This window comes from Bos mutus, chromosome 25 (assembly GCF_027580195.1).
Source record: "Bos mutus isolate GX-2022 chromosome 25, NWIPB_WYAK_1.1, whole genome shotgun sequence".
Lineage (NCBI taxonomy): Eukaryota > Metazoa > Chordata > Mammalia > Artiodactyla > Bovidae > Bos > Bos mutus.
Genome location: NC_091641.1, coordinates 14856062 through 14873691, shown reverse-complemented (window position 1 = coordinate 14873691; position 17630 = coordinate 14856062). Strand labels below are relative to the sequence as shown.

At 53.3% G+C, this 17630-nt stretch overlaps 2 protein-coding genes across 2 annotated transcripts; both read left to right on the top strand.

The window, feature by feature from the left end:
- The first annotated feature begins 604 nt into the window (after positions 1-604).
- BCKDK (branched chain keto acid dehydrogenase kinase) lies at positions 605-4849 on the top strand. Its single transcript, XM_005886976.3, has 12 exons — positions 605-704; positions 1294-1663; positions 1790-1858; positions 1954-2064; positions 2348-2395; positions 2476-2595; positions 2675-2773; positions 2967-3040; positions 3376-3504; positions 3594-3683; positions 4146-4304; positions 4397-4849. Exons 2-12 carry the CDS (start codon positions 1469-1471, stop codon positions 4539-4541), a joined length of 1239 nt encoding a protein of 412 aa, XP_005887038.1. The 5' UTR covers positions 605-704; positions 1294-1468; the 3' UTR covers positions 4542-4849.
- A 756-nt stretch (positions 4850-5605) lies between these two features.
- KAT8 (lysine acetyltransferase 8) lies at positions 5606-17008 on the top strand. Its single transcript, XM_005886975.3, has 12 exons — positions 5606-6176; positions 7126-7551; positions 8761-8835; positions 8910-9085; positions 12815-12868; positions 12968-13132; positions 13865-13954; positions 15644-15784; positions 15885-15978; positions 16066-16216; positions 16339-16493; positions 16833-17008. The coding sequence occupies exons 2-12, from the start codon at positions 7341-7343 to the stop codon at positions 16895-16897; spliced, it is 1377 nt and encodes a 458-aa protein (XP_005887037.1). The 5' UTR covers positions 5606-6176; positions 7126-7340; the 3' UTR covers positions 16898-17008.
- Positions 17009-17630: the final 622 nt, after the last annotated feature.

The window sequence follows — 17630 nt, the reverse complement described above, 5'->3', positions numbered from 1 at the left end:
TATCTATTGTCCATCAATTGTCTATCTTCCTCTACAGGTTGAGAAGGGTCTATTAACTCAAGACCAAATCTCTCCTAGCCCAGAATGTCACCTAATCAGTGTTTGTTGCTGATATTAATTAGTAATAATATTAATAACAATAGCTAATATAGTGTTAATTCCATGCCCAGCACTATTCTAGGCACTTTACATGGATAAATTCATGTAACCACACAACCCCAAGGTTGATACAACTTCATTTTACCAAGACAGGAATTAAAGTATTGAGTAATTTAAGTAACTTGCCCCAGATAGTGAATGACTGAGCTGGGTTTTGAACCAGGCACTTTGGTTTTCCACAAATGAGTCAAGACCTTGAGAAGAAGGACCAGACCTCAGAGAGGGAATCCAGATAGCGTTTGGTCTGTGCACGTTGCATCTCAGGGTATTCTCGCCCTGTCCCATTTCTTTCCCGAGGGCCTGCTTCCCAGAGAGACTAGGTAACTCTGGGGTTATTTGGGGGGTCTAGGAGCAGGGACATAACTTCTCCGGGCTGGGCGCGAGGGTGCGAGTCCTCTGCTCCAAACTACAACTCCCAGGAGGCACCGGGCGCCCATAGCCCACGCGACGTCACGGCGGCAGAGGGCGCAGGCGGCTAGGCTCGCCCGGCCCGGTCGACTCTTGGCCTGTACCGCTCGGACCCTGGCCCTGGCTCTGGCCCAGCGGTAAGGGGAGCGACCTGCGCAGACCATGCCCGCTAAGGCTTCGCATCACTTGACCGCACCCTCCGCCTTTGCCCTGGATCGTTGGAGCGCGCGTGGAGGGCGGGGGTGGGGGGACCAGCATCTAGCATATGGGGGAGATCTGGGCTGAACCAAGTGGCCCTGCGGAGGGAGGGACCTAGATGGGGACTCCCGAGCCGCTGCTTCCACGCAGCCAAACCTCGGTGCACAATTCTTTGTGCCACACGTATGCAGGCCAGACCCCAGTCGGGGTCTGAAGGGGCCGGATTAGGGGTCAGCCCCGCCCCTTGAACGAGGTGCAGCGGATCCGAGAGATCAGGGGCAAGGTTTCGGGCTGGACTGGTCTAAGGATCCCCTCCCCTCCAAGCTACCAGATAGAGCCTTAGATTGAAGAATAGTAACTCCAGAAAGCAAGGTGATCCAGGCTCTCCCTGTGTGTGTGTGTGTGTTTGGGGAGATGGTTGAAGGGGTTGGGCAGAGATGGTCAAATCTGATTATACCTGTGCTCACGTAGAGAGAGGGCACTTCTGGATTCAGATCCGTACAACTACCCCTTTCCCCGCCTTGGTAGATGGGAGCTGCTCCCCGGAGGCTGAGCTGGTCAGCATCGTCAACCGGCGCTCACCCCTGAAGTCAGAGAAGAGTCCCTGCCTACCCACATCCTTCTTGCCCAGTTTTGGGGTCGCCTCCGTCTATCGGGTCCTCAGCCCTACTGGCCACCCAGTCCAGTTCAAAGGAACAGAACGATGATACTGGCTTCGGTGCTGGGGAGCGGACCCCGGGGCGGGCCACCCCTCCGGCCTCTCTTGGGGCCCGCACTCTCGCTCCGGGCCCGCTCCACATCAGCCACTGATACCCACCATGTGGAAATGGCACGGGAGCGCTCTAAGACCGTCACCTCCTTTTACAACCAGTCAGCCATTGACGTTGCAGCGGAGAAGGTGTGCAGCTAGGGCGGTGAGGCCTGGGTCTGGAGCTGGAGTGGGTGTCCGGGGAAGGGGTGAAGCTAATATGGCCGGGGGCAGGGCGTTGGAGATACTATGCTCAAAGGCCCTCTGTCCCTTCAGCCTTCAGTCCGTCTCACTCCAACCATGATGCTCTATTCAGGCCGCTCTCAGGATGGCAGTCACCTCCTGGTAAGATTCCTGCTTCTTGTTTTGCTCTTGGGCCCTGGAGCTCTGACCCAGCCCCCCAGCCCCTGGCCTTAACTTCCCTCTTCTCTTTCTTCTAGAAAAGTGCCCGCTACTTGCAGCAGGAGTTGCCAGTGAGGATCGCTCACCGCATCAAGGGCTTCCGCAGCCTTCCTTTCATCATTGGCTGCAACCCCACCATACTGCACGTGGTAAGATGGCCTCAAGGGGGCATAGGAAAGGACCTTAAGTCAGTGTGCCCACCACCCATGGGGCAGATAGGGAGAGGGAACCAGAGTGGTAGAGACCTACCTGCCTAAAGGTTTCTGAGTCCTAGAGGACTCGGCCCAAGCTTTCATGGAGACTTGAAAGACCATGATGGGTTCGGAACCCAATGAACTGGGGTGGATGGCAGTCCCCATAGGTGGTCATGGCTGACTGTTCTCTACCTGTGCCCAAAGCATCCTTGTGAATTCCAACACCTCTTCCTTGCAGCACGAGCTGTACATCCGTGCCTTCCAGAAGCTGACAGACTTCCCTCCGGTGAGGGCTGGGCCAGGGCAGGGTGAGGGGCTGAGAGGTCAGGGCTGGACCACCCACGCTCACGACTACGTGGCTTGCAGATCAAGGACCAGGCGGATGAGGCCCGATACTGCCAGCTGGTGCGACAGCTGTTGGATGACCACAAGGACGTGGTGACCCTCTTAGCGGAAGGCCTGCGTGAGAGCCGGAAGTACATAGAGGTGAGGGCAGCACAATGTGGGCCCAGACCTGGTAGGGTCCTGGGAAAGGCACCAGGTTTCTGAGGCCTGCTCTTTATAGGATGAGAAGCTCGTCCGCTACTTCTTAGACAAGACGTTGACTTCAAGGCTTGGGATCCGTATGTTGGCCACCCACCATCTGGCACTACATGAGGACAAGGTGGGGCGCCGGGACCTGAGTATGTCAAGTGGACCAGAGGGAGCTGAGCCAGGAGCCCCGTTGGACTGGGGACCTGGTCCATGGGTCTGGGGAGAGCCCTGGGGCTGCTTCCATAGTCTAGAGTTTACAAGCTTTTGTTGCCCAAGATGTGGGTAGAGGTGATCTCTGGTCCTGACCTTCTTTCTCCTACCAGCCCGACTTTGTTGGCATCATCTGCACTCGCCTGTCACCGAAGAAGATTATTGAAAAGTGGGTGGACTTTGCCAGGTGAGGTTAGAATGGTTAAGGAAATGGACATCATCGGGCAGGGAAGGTCTAGGTCTGAGCACTTGCCCAGGATGTGGTCCAGGGCAGGATTTCTCAACTGTGGTACTGTTCATGTTTTGGGCCAGATTATTCTTTTCTGTAAGGGGCTGGCCTGTGCTTGTTAGGATGTTCAGAAGGATCCCTGGCTTCTACTCACTTGATGCCAGTAATATTCCCCAGTTGTGGCAAACAAAAATGTTGCTAGGGATTGCAAAATGTCCTTGGGAGGGTGGGGACAGAATCAGCTCCAGTTGAGACCCACTGGTTGGAATCTGAACCCTTGCTCCTATCCACAGACGCCTGTGTGAGCACAAGTATGGCAATGCACCCCGAGTCCGCATCAACGGACACGTGGCTGCCCGTTTCCCCTTCATCCCAATGCCACTGGACTACATCCTACCTGAGCTGCTCAAGAACGCCATGAGGTGGGCCGCTGGATGTATTGGATGGGGGCAGATGGGAACTGAGGTGAGGCAGGGCACCACCACCTACTGGTATTTGGCCCCTTGCACAGAGCCACAATGGAGAGTCACCTCGACACTCCCTACAATGTCCCAGATGTCGTCATCACCATCGCCAACAATGATATCGATCTCGTCATCAGGTTTGCCTTGGGTGCGAGTTGGGTGGTATGGATGCGGGTTTCTGGGCACTGTTTCTGATCTGCTGAATGACCTCAAGCTTAGTGAGACTTAGTGTTTCAGGACAATCTCTGGTCCTGAGATTGCCGGGAGCTGGACATGAGTTGATCTGGGGCCAATTGCAGGCCCCAGGGGCCTGCCTTTGTCAGAAACTGAGGGGCCCAGAGCAGGGAAAGAGTCAGAAATATGGTGCTGGGCAGAGAATAAATGTCAAGTCCTGTGAGAAGGTTTAAGCAGTCAGTGGCAGGAGTGAGGGTGGAGAAAAGTAGCTTATAAAAAGCAAGGCCCAAGAGTCCAGGTGACCACATTCCATGTTTGGGTGGGTGGAAGGGACAGGAAGGCCGACTTAGCACTCACTGTCTGCTTGGGAGGTAGTGAACCCCCACCAAAGCTGAGCCAAACCCCCGTTACCGTCATCCTGCCAGGATTTCAGACCGGGGCGGGGGAATTGCTCACAAAGACCTGGATCGGGTGATGGACTACCACTTCACTACAGCTGAGGCCAGCACCCAGGACCCCCGGATCAGCCCCCTCTTTGGCCACCTGGACTTGCACAGTGGTGGCCAGTCAGGACCCATGCACGGGTGAGGCCCCATCTGGCCAGAACAGAGGGGTGGGAGGGCCCAGGAGACTCAAGCCTCTGAAGCCTGTGTCCTGTCCCCCCACCCACCCCCAGCTTTGGCTTCGGGCTGCCCACTTCGCGGGCCTACGCAGAGTACCTCGGTGGTTCCCTTCGGCTGCAGTCGCTGCAGGGCATTGGCACAGATGTGTACCTACGGCTCCGTCACATCGATGGCCGGGAAGAAAGCTTCCGCATCTGACCTCGCAGCCCTAGGCCGGCTGGCCTACCCAGGCTGGGCCACACTCCCTGCCAGGACCTCCCGGACCCGGCAGGGTACCACCCTGCTCCACACTGCTGCATCTCGGGTCTTAGGGCCCCAAACAGGTGGACTTACATGGAGCCAGGCACCGGCCCTCTTCCATAGGGTCCACTGCTTCCCTGCCTCCAGGCCTTAGAGGGGAGGAAGTGGGGACCCTCGAGGTCTTCCTCACCAGCTCCGTCATTCTCGTTCCTGGGGAACCCCACTTTGACCTGCTGTTTGTTATTAAAGTTCACATTTTGAATGCCCTCTCAGGCCCCATGTGTGGGGAGGGCAGATGAACCTTTGTTTCTGCCCTCTTTCAGGTCCCCTGGACCCTGGGTTTAACTAGTTCATGTCCTGGTCTCTTAACCATCCTCACTGCCTGGCAGACCAGGAACAGAATTGGCCCTGGGTTTCCTGCACAGTAAATTTAACTGGAGTGGGGATGAGTCGGGCAGTTTGTGCAAACCTCTCATTCATTTCATTTCCCAAATGTTTCTGCCTCCCAGACAATATGGAAGGCCCAGGTTGGCCCAGCTTCAGGCCTCAGTTCCGATTCTTCCCAGCAGTCACAGGTCATAGAGGTGAAGGTGACCCAGCTGGGCACTCTTCTGAGCCACCTGATTCCTAAACCTGAGTAAGGAAGGTTAAAAATACTGTCTGCCAGCCGTGCCTGCTATTGCCAAGTAAAAGAACACACAGGATTGTGCCCTGGCAGGCCCCAGAGGACAGTGGGGCCCGGGTAGGGGGGGCAAAGGGCTCCAGGGAGCAGGTGGTGGTGACCCCCCTAGCACCCATCTTGCCAGGAAGGAAGAAGGCTTAAAGCCTACTTGGTGGGACTGGTGATGGAAGTGGGGGACTGAGGGGAGACAGGAATTGTATCTGGTAGTGGGAAACCCTAGTGATTTGCCAGGCTGAAAATCTTGCTGCTGCAGTGCTGGGGGGAGGAGGAGGGGGAGGCTGGAGAGGCAGATAGTAATCAGGGTGAAAGACCTTGAAATTACAGCCCAAGAAGTGTGAGTTTTATCCTGGAGGTAGCAGGGATCCATGGAAGGGTTTGAAGCTAGGAAGGGTAGTTAGATTCCCTAGAGTGAATTGTTCAGTCATGTCTGACTCTTTGCCACCTTGTGGACCATATAGTCCATGGACTTCTCCAGGCCAGAATACTGGAGTGGGTAGCCTTTCCTGTCTCCAGGGGATCTTTTCAACCCAGGGATCAAACCCATGTCTCCCGCATTGCAGGTGGATTCTTTACCAGCTGAGCCACCAGGGAAGCCCTGGATTCCCTAGAAGCACATCTTACAAAGATTTGTATCCAAGCGATTTGTTGAGAAAGTGCTTCCAGAAGGGAGTAGGGGAGGCAGGAAAGGGAAGGGCAGGAGGCCAGGCAAGAGAGGTAAGCGGCACAATCATTGATGGACTCCTCTGCTGGATGATCATTTGTTTATTGTCCATATTTGATTGGGCAGGTACTTAAAACTCCCAGACTGAGAACTTCCATTTTCAGCTCTTTGAAAGCAAAACAGTTCCATTAACTTGAGAGACTTTTCACCAAACAAGCCTCTGGTGCTGGCTTCTGAAAGCACATCAAAGGTAATATGAGCACAAGGAAGCAACAAAAAATGATTCTGTGGGATCCGTGTGAATCATCAACATAGTTCTAAGGGTGGGTGGAGAGGGAACAAGACTACAGTGTTAATTTTAAATTTTTTTCTTGCCTGACTTATTTCTTCCGTTTCATATGCTGCCAGAAGGGCATTTACCACTCCCTCCAAACTTCTTTATTTCCCCAAAGCCAAGTTACCAGCTCTTCCCACTGCCATCGCTCACAGATACTTAGATGTTTCCTGATCTGTAACCTCATCCTTAGGCCTTGGGCATTCCACTCCTCTTAGAATTGTTTCAAAGCCCAATAGCCAAATTACAAGTCAGGTATGACTCAGAGTGGCCAAAGGGAATGTTTATTGAGCACCTACCCTGTCTGGCATTGTGCAACATGCACTTGTTTTATATACGTAAGAGATAAATATATGGTTCAATCTTTATGGTTATATGGTTTATACAGTGTAACATTTAACGACATTCTGGGAATGGACACTCACAGTGTAGGGTCAGAACCCAGAATTCCTCACTTATTAAGCCCAAGACGCTGCCCATTATGTCCAGGGCCTTTGGCTATTTTCTGTTTAGGGAACTTGGTCATTTCTTTACAAACGCTTGATTCTGTGCGAGTGATTTATTGGACCTGCTTCCCTAATCCGATCTCCTTTTCCCATCCTGAACAAGGAACGCAGTTTCTTCAGTCTTTAAAAACGGGAGACCAGTATTTGGCTGGTGGAAGTGCATGGGATGGGTGTTAACCTCAGGCTCATCGCCCTAAAGCCAGGCATCCAGGGAGGCTGCTCTGGCTCCGCCGTGGTAAACTGGGGGCAGCGCCGCCCGATAACTGGCACATCTTGGCTTCCTCAGGCACCGGAAGTCTTAAAAAGATAGAGCTGAGACATCACATCAGGAAAGCCTTTCTCCTCTCTTTTAACTCTAGGGTGCAGCCATAATTCCAAACAGAAAACTCCAGGGTAACCGGCACAGTCAACGTCAATCTGGCCTGGCGCCGCGGAGACAGTCACACTAGCCAACGAGGTCCTGCCACGTCACAGACCCCGCCCTCTAGCTTGCTGCAGACTCCGCCGTGCTTCACTGACCCGGATCTAAAGGCGCTACGTGGCGCTATATTCTGTCGTCACTTCCACTACAACGATGGCGGCACAGGGAGCAGCTGCGGCGGTTGCGGCGGCGACTTCAGGGGTCGCGGGGGAGGGCGACCCCGGACCCGGGGAGAATGCGGCGGTCGAGGGGACCGCTCCGTCCCCAGGCCGCATCTCTCCGCCGACCCCGGCGCGCGGCGAGCCTGAAGTCACCGTGGAGATCGGAGAAACATACCTGTGCCGGCGGCCCGATAGCACCTGGCGTGAGGGCGGGGCCCAAGGCCAGGGGGCGGGGCCTAAGGGCGGGGCGGGGCCTGAGAGGGGTAGAACACGGTCTTTTGGACTTGCCCCGGCGCCGCCTACAATCCCCACAGCCTGGGCTTTAGCCAGTCTTCCTTCTGTGTTTTAGAGCCCCCATTCCACTTCCTTGCCCAGTCTTAGGCTTCATTCCCTTTTTTTGTTAACCTGCTTCCTCACTGGTCTCCCTTGTGTCTGTGACTTCCCCTTCTTATCCATCCCCTACAGCCGCCAGCGGAGAAGACCTCCCGGAACACAAAAACGAGCTTCCCCTCCCTTCTATTTTTTTGCGTCATTTCCAGAATAACCCCCAAATACGTTAGAATGGCCTTCGTCTTTGTCACCTCTCTGTTTTTTAGCACCCCTAGCAAAGGCCATTGACGGACCAGACCACGCTTTTAAGACCATATGCCTTTTACTGCTGGCTAGCCCCACTCATCCTTTTAGCATCATATCCCCTGTGATGTCACCCTTGACTCCCTTCAGGCAGAGTGAGTCGTTCCCTTCTGTATATTTCTGCAACATTTTCTTCATACCTGAGCTACGGTATATGTACCATTGTGTTGTCATTGTCTGTCTTCTATCAAAGTGTGAACTTCTGGAGGGCAGGACCGCTCATGATTCATCAGTGTATCTTCTGTACCCAGCAGCAGCCCAGCTCAGGGCCAGACTTGCAGTGGTTGCCTTACTCATTTGTTGAATGGTCCGCCATTTGGTGCTGTACTGAAAGCTTATTACCATTTGAGGGGGGCGCTGTTATCCTTATTTACACATGAAAGCGCTGAGGCTCAGAAAGCCAAAATAACTTGTTCAGTTAAATATAGCTAGGAAGTGGGGCTGTTTGAGTCCACAACTAGCTCTCATGACTTCTGAACAAGTGAATGACTGAGTATAGTAATACAGACCTTGAATTTGGAGCCAGACTTGAATTCGGTTAAATGTGCTTACTACTTTTCAAATAGTGAGCATACCTACTTTTCAAATAGGTAAGCCTCAGTTTCCTTGTCTCTAGTATAAGAATAAGAGCCCCAATCTGGCCCACTTCAAGACAGTGATTGAAGGGAGTGGCAGAGGTGAGCAGATGAGGTTAGCTTCGGAATCTGGCAACCTGCTCCTCTGTCACTCATTCCAGCCCCGTTTTCTTTCTCAGTGATCCTAGCCTTTTCCCTTCACAGATTCTGCTGAAGTGATCCAGTCTCGAGTGAACGATCAAGAAGGCCGAGAGGAATTCTATGTACACTACGTGGGCTGTGAGTAATCAGGTCCGGGTGCGGGGTTGGGGGAGAACGCTAAAGGGCAGCACCTTCATGACCCATCCTCACAGTTAACCGGCGATTGGATGAATGGGTCGACAAGAACCGGCTGGCGCTGACCAAAACAGTGAAAGATGCTGTGCAGAAGAACTCAGAGAAGTACCTGAGCGAGCTGGCCGAGCAGCCGGAGCGCAAGATCACTCGAAACCAAAAACGCAAGCATGATGAGATCAACCACGTGCAGAAGGTCCGGATCCCTTCCCTTCCCCAGTGCCCTCCCCTTCCCTGGGTCCCTCCCCTTCCCTGGGTCCCTCCCCTTCCCCGGGGCCCCAGGAGGCTCAGCATCCTCTCTGACTAACCTGGGTCCTGGTGCCACACCCACAGCAGCTCCCATTGCTTAAGCTCCTGCAGTATATGGGGGACTATCTACCTCTTCCCAGGTATTCTTCACAGACGAGAAAACTGAGGCTCAGAGAGGGTGAGAGCTTGGCTGTAGTCTTGTGGCAAGGAACTGACACAGCTGGGACTGGAACTCAGGCCTCTTGCAGCTTTTATGCCCCTCTTGGCTGTGCCACATTGACAAACAGACCTGCAAGTTCCGAGGGAAGGAAGAGAATAAGTGATTTAGGGGTACTTGCAATTGCCAACCCTTGTGCTGAGTGCTGTGCCTGGATAAGCTCATCAGGTCCTCTGTAACAACTTAATGCCACAGAGCTAATTAATTCTTTTTGAGGAAAGCAGGAAGCAGACTCAGAGAGGTTAAGTAACTTGCCTAAGGTCACACAGCTAGTATATAAAAGGGTGGGCTGAAATTAGAGTAATAATGGCACATTTATTGGCTTGTGAGCCACAGTATTAGGCAAAGTATTCTAGAACATGATCTCATTGAAATTTCACAGCAACTCTGTGAGGTAAACTTTATATCCCCAGTTTATAAGGGAGGTGCAGGTAGTTTTAGGAACCCAGTCAGGAATTAGATTTGCCAATTGGATTGTTCTACTTGGGGCAAAAGCCCTTAGCCTTGACTTGGAAATATCCTAAAAACTCCTGCCATTTATTTCCAAAGCTTGGATTTGGGGACTTCCCTAGTGGTCCAGTGGTTAAGACTCTGTCCTTCCAATGCAGGGGGTGTGAGTTCAATCCCTGGTTGGGGAACTAAGATCTCTCATGCCTCTGGGCTAAAAAAAATAGAAGCAAAATTTGGGTTCTTTTCTTGAAGCCAGCCTGCCCCTGGAGGGTTTCTTTTCTCCCATTTTGAGCCTCAGTTTCTTGATTTGTGAAATGGAGTGTGCAGATGAGAAGAGGCTTTATGAAGCTCTTAAGGAACCCAAATTTTTGGTATTTTCACCCAGCAATTGCATCCTGAGCACTCATTGTGGGTTTTGCAGCAATGGTTTGCAGACTGTGGGGCACAGCTATTAGTAGATAGCAAGATGAGTTCAGTGGGTTGTGGTCATTTAAATTTAAAAAATGGAATAACTAAGATAAAGTACAAACTATCAGTATATTGTCCTTTAATAAAGGTAAGTTGAGAAGTTCTTATTTCACATGTAAATATACATGGGTGTATACACAGACTGCCAACTGGTTAACAGTGCTGTCATTTAAAAAAAAAAATTATTTTTAAATGCTTTGAATCAGAAAGATCTCTCACCGGGGATTCCTGGTGGTCCAGTGGTTAGGACTCGGCGTCTTCACTGCCATGGCCCAGATTCAGCCCCTGGTCGGGGAACTAAGATTCCGCAAGCCATGTGGCGAGAAGAAAACCTGAAAGATGTCTCTAAAGCACCATCTAAGGCAGCACTGTCCTACTGAACATCCTGTGATGGAAATGGAAATGTGCTATATCTGTGTTGTCTGATACAGTAGCCACTACCCACTTGTGGCTATTGAGTACTTGAAATGTACTGAGAATTGAATTTTATTTTGAATGTAATGAACTTAAATCTAAGTAGCTGCTTGTGGCTAGAGGCTACTTTATCCCACATCACAGTCTAAGGTTTGCTCAGCTCCCCAGCCAGGTTGCCTTGGTAAATTAAGCCTCAAAGATGTCTTTCTAAGCTGGCAGTCAGCATGGTGGATGACCGTGGACCAGTGGTGGTCAAAGAGTGAATAACCAGCAGATTACTCAAAGAATGAATAATCAGCAAGTTAACCAAAGAATGAATAATCAGTGAGTTAACGATTAGCAAGGTTCTCCAGGGCCTCATTAATGTTTAATTCTAAATAAATTACAGCATTTATTGAAAAGTAGTGTTTTTGTAGTTCTTTAACCCATTTGCAGAAGAGGACTGATTTGTGAATTGGGAGATGTGTTTTAAAGAGGCACATGAGGAGGAAAAGCTCCCTTGCCTCATCTTTGCAGGGGTTTAGCTTTGGTGTTGGACAGACCGGAGGCCCATGCCCCACTCTGCTTGGTCCCGGTTCTGTGAGCCCACTTCTCCATGCCTCAGTTTCTTCTGTGCGGTGTGGATAGTGAGCACTCCCATCTCAGGCTCATGCTGAGTAATGTCTATGATGTGAGCACTTGGTACTTGGAACAAATGGCAGCTGGCTAGTCCCCAAGGGCGAATGACCTCATTTCTCCCTGTTTACTTCTCTGTAAAGCAGAAGTAAGAATATTGTGTCTCCACATTGCCAAAGGGTTAAATGAGGCCATCCGGCCAAGTGCTTGGTAGAAAGGGCTCTGGGTAAGACACTGGCCCCTGTCTCCCTTCTGAACCACAAGGCAAGGCTGCCGTCTTCTCTGGTGTAGGTCCCAGGCTTTCCTGGGTCACTTGTCAGGCTGGCCTTGGTTCCCTTTGCAGCCTCTGGCCTAGAACCTGGGCAGGCTATGATTGCCACGTGAGTTATATCCCTGCCTTCCAAAGACTTGGAAAATAGGGAAACCAAGATGGGGGAGACGGTGGGTACTGTTGTTGAGCAAGGCATTCCTGACCTGGGAAGGAATGTATTCTGGCTCAGAAGAATCCAGTCAGGCCTCCTGGATAGGGTTGGGAAGGGTGCTGGGCCTTCAAAGACAGAAAGAGCACAGTAAAAACAATGACACGTGATCACTCGCCACGCTCTGCCCCGTCAGGCACTCGCCTGGCTCATGCTCGGTACCAGGCTGAGTAAGCGTTTTCTGGCAGCTGTAGAAGAGGGAACGACATGGAGGCTGGGAGGAACTGCATGCGCAAAGGCGTGAAGACCAGAAACAGGACTGTCAACAGCAGAGCAGGGTTGAGCTGAGACAGAGGGCTGGGAATGCCCAGGCCTTGTCAGCAGCTGTCCAGACCTGACATGGTGGCAGTGGCTATTCGGGGTGGGGCAGAAGGAACCAATTCCAGAGATGACAAAGAGGTAGCACTGACAGGACGTGGCCATTATTCGAATGCCAGGCTGAGCGAGGAGGAGGAGCCTTGTGAGCAGGCTCATTATTGGTCTGGGGCAGTTGGCCCAAGGGTGATGCTTCCCAGTGAGTTGAGGAACCCAGGAGGATGAACAGGTTTGCAGGAGGAAAGGCCAAATTCCTTTCTGGACACCTGGGGCCCGCTGTGCCTGTGGGAGGGGCCTCTGGAGCCGTCCCATGTGCAGGAAGGAGGTCCAGGCACACTGGGGTGTCCCTACCGGTTCCTGATACGAGCGCAGAAGACCAGACCTGTTATTTCCTCTGTCTCCCAACAACTATGGCAGAACTGGATTGATCCGATTGGAAACACCAAAGCTCTTAGCAACCTAAGGAGTCAAGCCAGACCTTTGATCCTAGCCCTGTTCATTAGGCAAACAGTCCAGATTTGAGCATCAGGGGGCTCTGGGATGGGTGGGTGGGTGGGTGGGCAGATGGGAGAGGGACTTGGACCAGCCAGCTCCGAAACCAGGTAAAATAAGCTTGCTCGATCTCCAGTTATTGTAGTTTAAGGGATGGGGTCTGGAAAACGGAAGAGGTGGCCTGACCCCTTCTATTCATCTCCATCCACTGCTCTTTCTCACTCAGACCTATGCAGAGATGGATCCCACAACAGCAGCCTTGGAGAAGGAACATGAGGCGGTAAGTACGGGGAGGGATCCTAAGCGGAGCTGCCCCTTCCCTGTTGCTCCTTTTGCCCCGACCAAGCCCACCTTCCCTCCACTCCCACCTCGCCCACAGATTACCAAGGTGAAGTACGTGGACAAGATCCACATTGGGAACTACGAAATCGACGCCTGGTACTTCTCCCCATTCCCTGAAGACTATGGGAAACAGCCCAAGCTCTGGCTCTGCGAGTACTGTCTCAAGTATATGAAATACGAGAAGAGCTACCGCTTCCACTTGGTGAGGCTGGGTTGGGTCTGGTGCACGCAGGGGGTGGTTGTTGAGGCTAGGGCTTCCTGAAAGAGTGGCCAGGGGAAGGAGAGACAGGCCCACAGCTGTAGATCCAAGGAAAAGCTGGCCCGGGTGGAGAGACCTGGCTTCCAGGCCTGACTCTGCCTTGGCTGGAGCCTCCCCAGACCTCAGGTTCCTCTTCTGTGGAATGGGGGCTTTCTGGGGTCCCTGGCCCTCACCACATATTTAGCAAGGCCAGTCCAGTGCCAGGTTCCTCTGTGCAAAAGAGGAAGTCAGCACAGCCCCGAGCCATGGGACCACGACTCCTGGACTGTTGGAATGCTTGGCCACACACAGGAGCCACCTGGCTGGCGTGGTGGTGTTTCCCACAGGGTGGATTTTTAGGCAGATGTGTATGGTTTAGGAAACAACCTTGTCCTGGCTGCTGGCCCTCCAGAGCCAGGCTGAGCTGGATTTGTAATTAGCCTGCTGTGTGATGTTTATGCCAGTTACCTGGCCTGTTACTGTGCCTCAGTTTCTCCATCTGTAAAAGGATTCATCTCCTTAGATGGTTGGGTGAGTTACTTGATACAGGTGAAGGGTGGATCCCCAGGGTCTCCAACTGGGGAAGTGGAGAGAAGCGGAGGCCTGCTGTCAGCCACACGGGGTGGGGGATGGGGTGCCCAGCGGGGAACCTCGGGACCCCACATCTGTGCCTCCCCTCTCTCACCCCCCACCCAGGGCCAGTGCCAGTGGCGGCAACCCCCAGGAAAGGAGATCTACCGCAAGAGCAACATCTCTGTGTATGAAGTGGATGGCAAAGACCACAAGGTGAGCCCTTGGGTAGAGTTACCATGGAAATGGGGGACGTGCTAGGCACTTCCTGATGATCCTCACCATCGATAAAGGGCAGAGGCCAGCCTTAGCATGAGAAGCGGCCTGCGGGCTTGTGCTTGGCCTGGCACCCAGCGTGTGTTCTGTGCAAAGTAAGCTGCCTATGGTGCTTACTTACCCTCAGCTTCTGGGTTTCTCTTCTATCCCTGAGGGATTTGGCTTCTGAGGGGGTAGCTGGGGGTGGCTTAGGCTCAGGTGCTTCTGGAACCCAGAGTGTAGATTGTCTGGCCTCAGGGTATTGTTCAAACCTGCATTTTCTTTCTGCCTGAAGAAATGGTGTTTGTTTTTCCTGGGTGGAAACTGCTCTGTGTGCGGTTTCCTGCCCGAGAGCTCTGTGGCTCTGACGCCAAGTTCCTTGTTCCTGAAGGACTTCAGTGGGGCGGTGTCTGGTCTCTGGGGCGTGCTTTGCTGTCGTGGACAGCTTGGCCTTTGCCTGCTCAGTCTAGGAGGGTCTCGCCGAGGGTCCCCAGTTCCCGTGCAAGGGCAGCGGAGTGTAAGATGCAGGGGACTGGCTTCTGAGTGGTTCCGGGCTTCAAATCGCCCTGTCACTTCCTTGCTGACCTTGGACAAGTTGCTTAAGGTCTTCTGTTCCTGTTTTCTCCTCTTTAAGACAGGAGTCATGCTAATATTTACCTACGAGACTTGTTAATGGAATAAATGAAACAGCAAAGTCAAGTACTTAGCCCAGTTCTTGGAATTGAGCAGGAACTTAGTAAACACGGGCTTTTGCCAGCCTTGTGATGAATAGCTTGCTAAATAGCCTCACGTGAGCCCCCTGTTCTGCCTTCCTGAACATCAGTGGGGTGGGGGTTGGGGTTGGAGGGGCAGAAAGAGACAGAGCAGAGACGTGGGTGTTCTTTCAGCTCCACCCTGTACAGCTTTGAGGCCTCAGGCAGTCCCTCACCCTTACAGATCCTCAGTTTCCTCCTAAGCAAAATGGGTCAGTGGTGCTGGGCTCACACAGCTGTCGGGTCAGGTGAGAGTGGTGGTAAAAGGTGTCCTTGATGTCTGCCATGCAGCCAACCTCAAGGTCCCACTGGCCCTCCTGACATTGGTCTCTGGCCTGGCACATCCGATGGGGTAGATAGTTTGGGCTGTGGAGTCAGGCTCAAGGGTTGTTCATCTGCAGACATTTACCAACCCCCCAGGTTCACCCTTCGCCATGTGCTAGGTCTGAGGGCACGGCTATGAGCAGACAGAACTCACACACCAGCTTGAGTCCTGCCCTGGCGCTCAGCAGGTGGGGGACCTTGGGCGAGCCACTGTCTCTGAGCCTGTTTCCTGAGCTGAAATAGAAGAGTCTGTGTCTCTAAAGATCAAACTCCTCTTGAGTGCTCAGCAGCAGTAGCCGTGATTAGCCCGGCTCTGCTGTGACCTCCTTGAGTGCTTGTACCTATCTAATTTTCCATTTCCCTGTCCATTAGAAATTGACTCTAAGACTCCTTGCAATGCTAAACACAGCCGTTTTGGTGAGGCTCCCACTTCTCACCGGGCTAGCACTGGCTACTCTCTGGAGCCTGGCACTTGGAACAGGCAGAGTGATAGTACCTGCCCAGACCTTGATGGAGCTAGGTGGAGGCGTTCTGCCTGCCGCTGAGCCTGCTTCCACCCACCCCCACCCCTCAGATTTACTGTCAGAACCTATGTCTGCTGGCCAAGCTCTTCCTGGACCATAAGACGCTATACTTTGATGTGGAGCCGTTCGTCTTTTACATCTTGACGGAGGTGGACAGGCAGGGGGCCCACATCGTCGGCTACTTCTCAAAGGTGCTGGGAAGCCCAGGTTGAGGGAGGTGGGGGGCGGGGGGTGGATGAACCCGAGTAGGGGCTGAGTCTCCCCAGAGACCCTGACCACCCACCCCTGCAGGAGAAGGAGTCCCCAGATGGGAACAACGTGGCCTGTATCCTGACGCTGCCCCCCTACCAGCGCCGTGGCTACGGGAAGTTCCTCATTGCTTTCAGTGAGTGGTTCCTGCAGGAAGGGCGACAGTGATGAGGGGTGCCAGGGTAGGGTGGGTCCTCAGTTTCCTCGTTTCCACCACCTCCAGGCTATGAGCTCTCGAAGCTGGAGAGCACGGTCGGCTCCCCAGAGAAGCCACTGTCTGACCTGGGCAAGCTCAGCTACCGCAGCTACTGGTCCTGGGTCCTGCTGGAGATCTTGCGAGACTTCCGGGGCACCCTGTCCATCAAGGACCTTAGGTAAGTCCTCCCATAGGGAAGGACTCTCCTCTGACTGCCAGTGATCCCCTCTCCTTGGCCCCTCCCAGCCAAATCCCTCAAGTAGACCTCTCTCCAGCATCTGCTCTAATCTGTTTGTGTAGCCAGATGACGAGCATCACTCAGAATGACATCATCAGCACCCTCCAGTCCCTCAACATGGTCAAGTACTGGAAGGGCCAGCACGTGATCTGTGTCACACCCAAGCTGGTGGAGGAACACCTCAAAAGCGCTCAGTATAAGAAACCACCCATCACAGGTGGGTAAAGGGGCTGCCCTAGGGGGGTGTGTGTGTGTGTGTGTGTGTGAGTGAGTGGTGGGGTATAGGTGTAAGGACCTCCAGGAGCCAAGGCCTCCTTTTTGCTGTCACCTGATCCCAAACCAGTCTGACCAGCTCCCAGGACCAAGCCTGAGGCAGGCCACTCATTCTGGACTTCCCTCTCCACCCTTACCCCCACCCCAGGAATCAGTCTGCCCTTGTTCCCATCTGCAGGTGAAACCTGGCCTGGGCCCAGGGCAGAGCAGCTGGGGTGACCGGCCCAGTCAGGGGAGCGGGGTGGGGGCCGTCCTGCCTCTCATCTGTCTTTTCTCCCTGCAGTGGACTCCGTCTGCCTCAAGTGGGCACCCCCCAAGCACAAGCAAGTCAAACTCTCCAAGAAGTGAGCGGCCTGCGCCTCTGCTCCTGGACCCACGCCTCCTTGCCCCCAGCCTGTAAATATGTACAGAAGTGTGTCATCCTTTTTTTAATAAAGTAAGTGCTGCCAGTGTCCCACAGCTGATGGGCTTCATTCATGTCACACACATACACATAGCCAGTTGTGCTCAGAACATTTTACTCCTTCTGACCCCCCACCCCAGATGCATGTTGGAGCCCAGTTCCGGTGGGGGCTCAGTCCTCCGGAGTCCAGGAGTCAGGGCTCAAGGGGGGCATGGCAGCCAATGAGGCAAGACTTGGGCCTTTTTTATCCTTGAAAACCTGCTGTCCAGAGGCAGCCCCAGGCTTCCCTGGTGGCTCAGATGGTAAAGAATCCACCTGCAATGCAGGAGATCAGGGTTGATTCCTGGGTCAGGAAGATCCCCTGGAGAAGGGAAATGGCCACTCACTCCCGTGTTCTTGCCTGGGGAATCCCATGGACAGAGGAACCTGACGGGCTACAGTCCATGGGGCTGCAAAGAGTCGGACATGACTAAGTGACTTACACACTTCAGAGGCAGCCCTGGCCCAGAAGACAGGAAGAAGGTGAAGTGATGGGGCTCATCAGACAGAGCAGGTGAGGTGCTGAGCCAGTCCTTCTTCAGTAGCCATCAGCTGGCCAGTCTTCTAGAAATGGGTGGGGAGCCAGGGTCCATTTTCGTAGCAGAGGGTCCTTGGGGGCTCCATAGGAGCCCAGCAGAT

Bases quoted from the DNA above. Each gene is read 5' to 3' on its own strand.
- BCKDK (XM_005886976.3), top strand. From the start codon at position 1,469: ATGATACTGGCTTCGGTGCTGGGGAGCGGACCCCGGGGCGGGCCACCC. The intron at 1,859-1,953 runs GTAAGATTCCTG...TCTTTCTTCTAG, and splicing joins AGGATGGCAGTCACCTCCTG to AAAAGTGCCCGCTACTTGCA. The intron at 3,041-3,375 runs GTGAGGTTAGAA...TCCTATCCACAG, and splicing joins AAGTGGGTGGACTTTGCCAG to ACGCCTGTGTGAGCACAAGT.
- KAT8 (XM_005886975.3), top strand. From the start codon at position 7,341: ATGGCGGCACAGGGAGCAGCTGCGGCGGTTGCGGCGGCGACTTCAGGG. The intron at 7,552-8,760 runs GTGAGGGCGGGG...TTCCCTTCACAG, and splicing joins GCGGCCCGATAGCACCTGGC to ATTCTGCTGAAGTGATCCAG. The intron at 16,494-16,832 runs GTGGGTAAAGGG...TTCTCCCTGCAG, and splicing joins TAAGAAACCACCCATCACAG to TGGACTCCGTCTGCCTCAAG.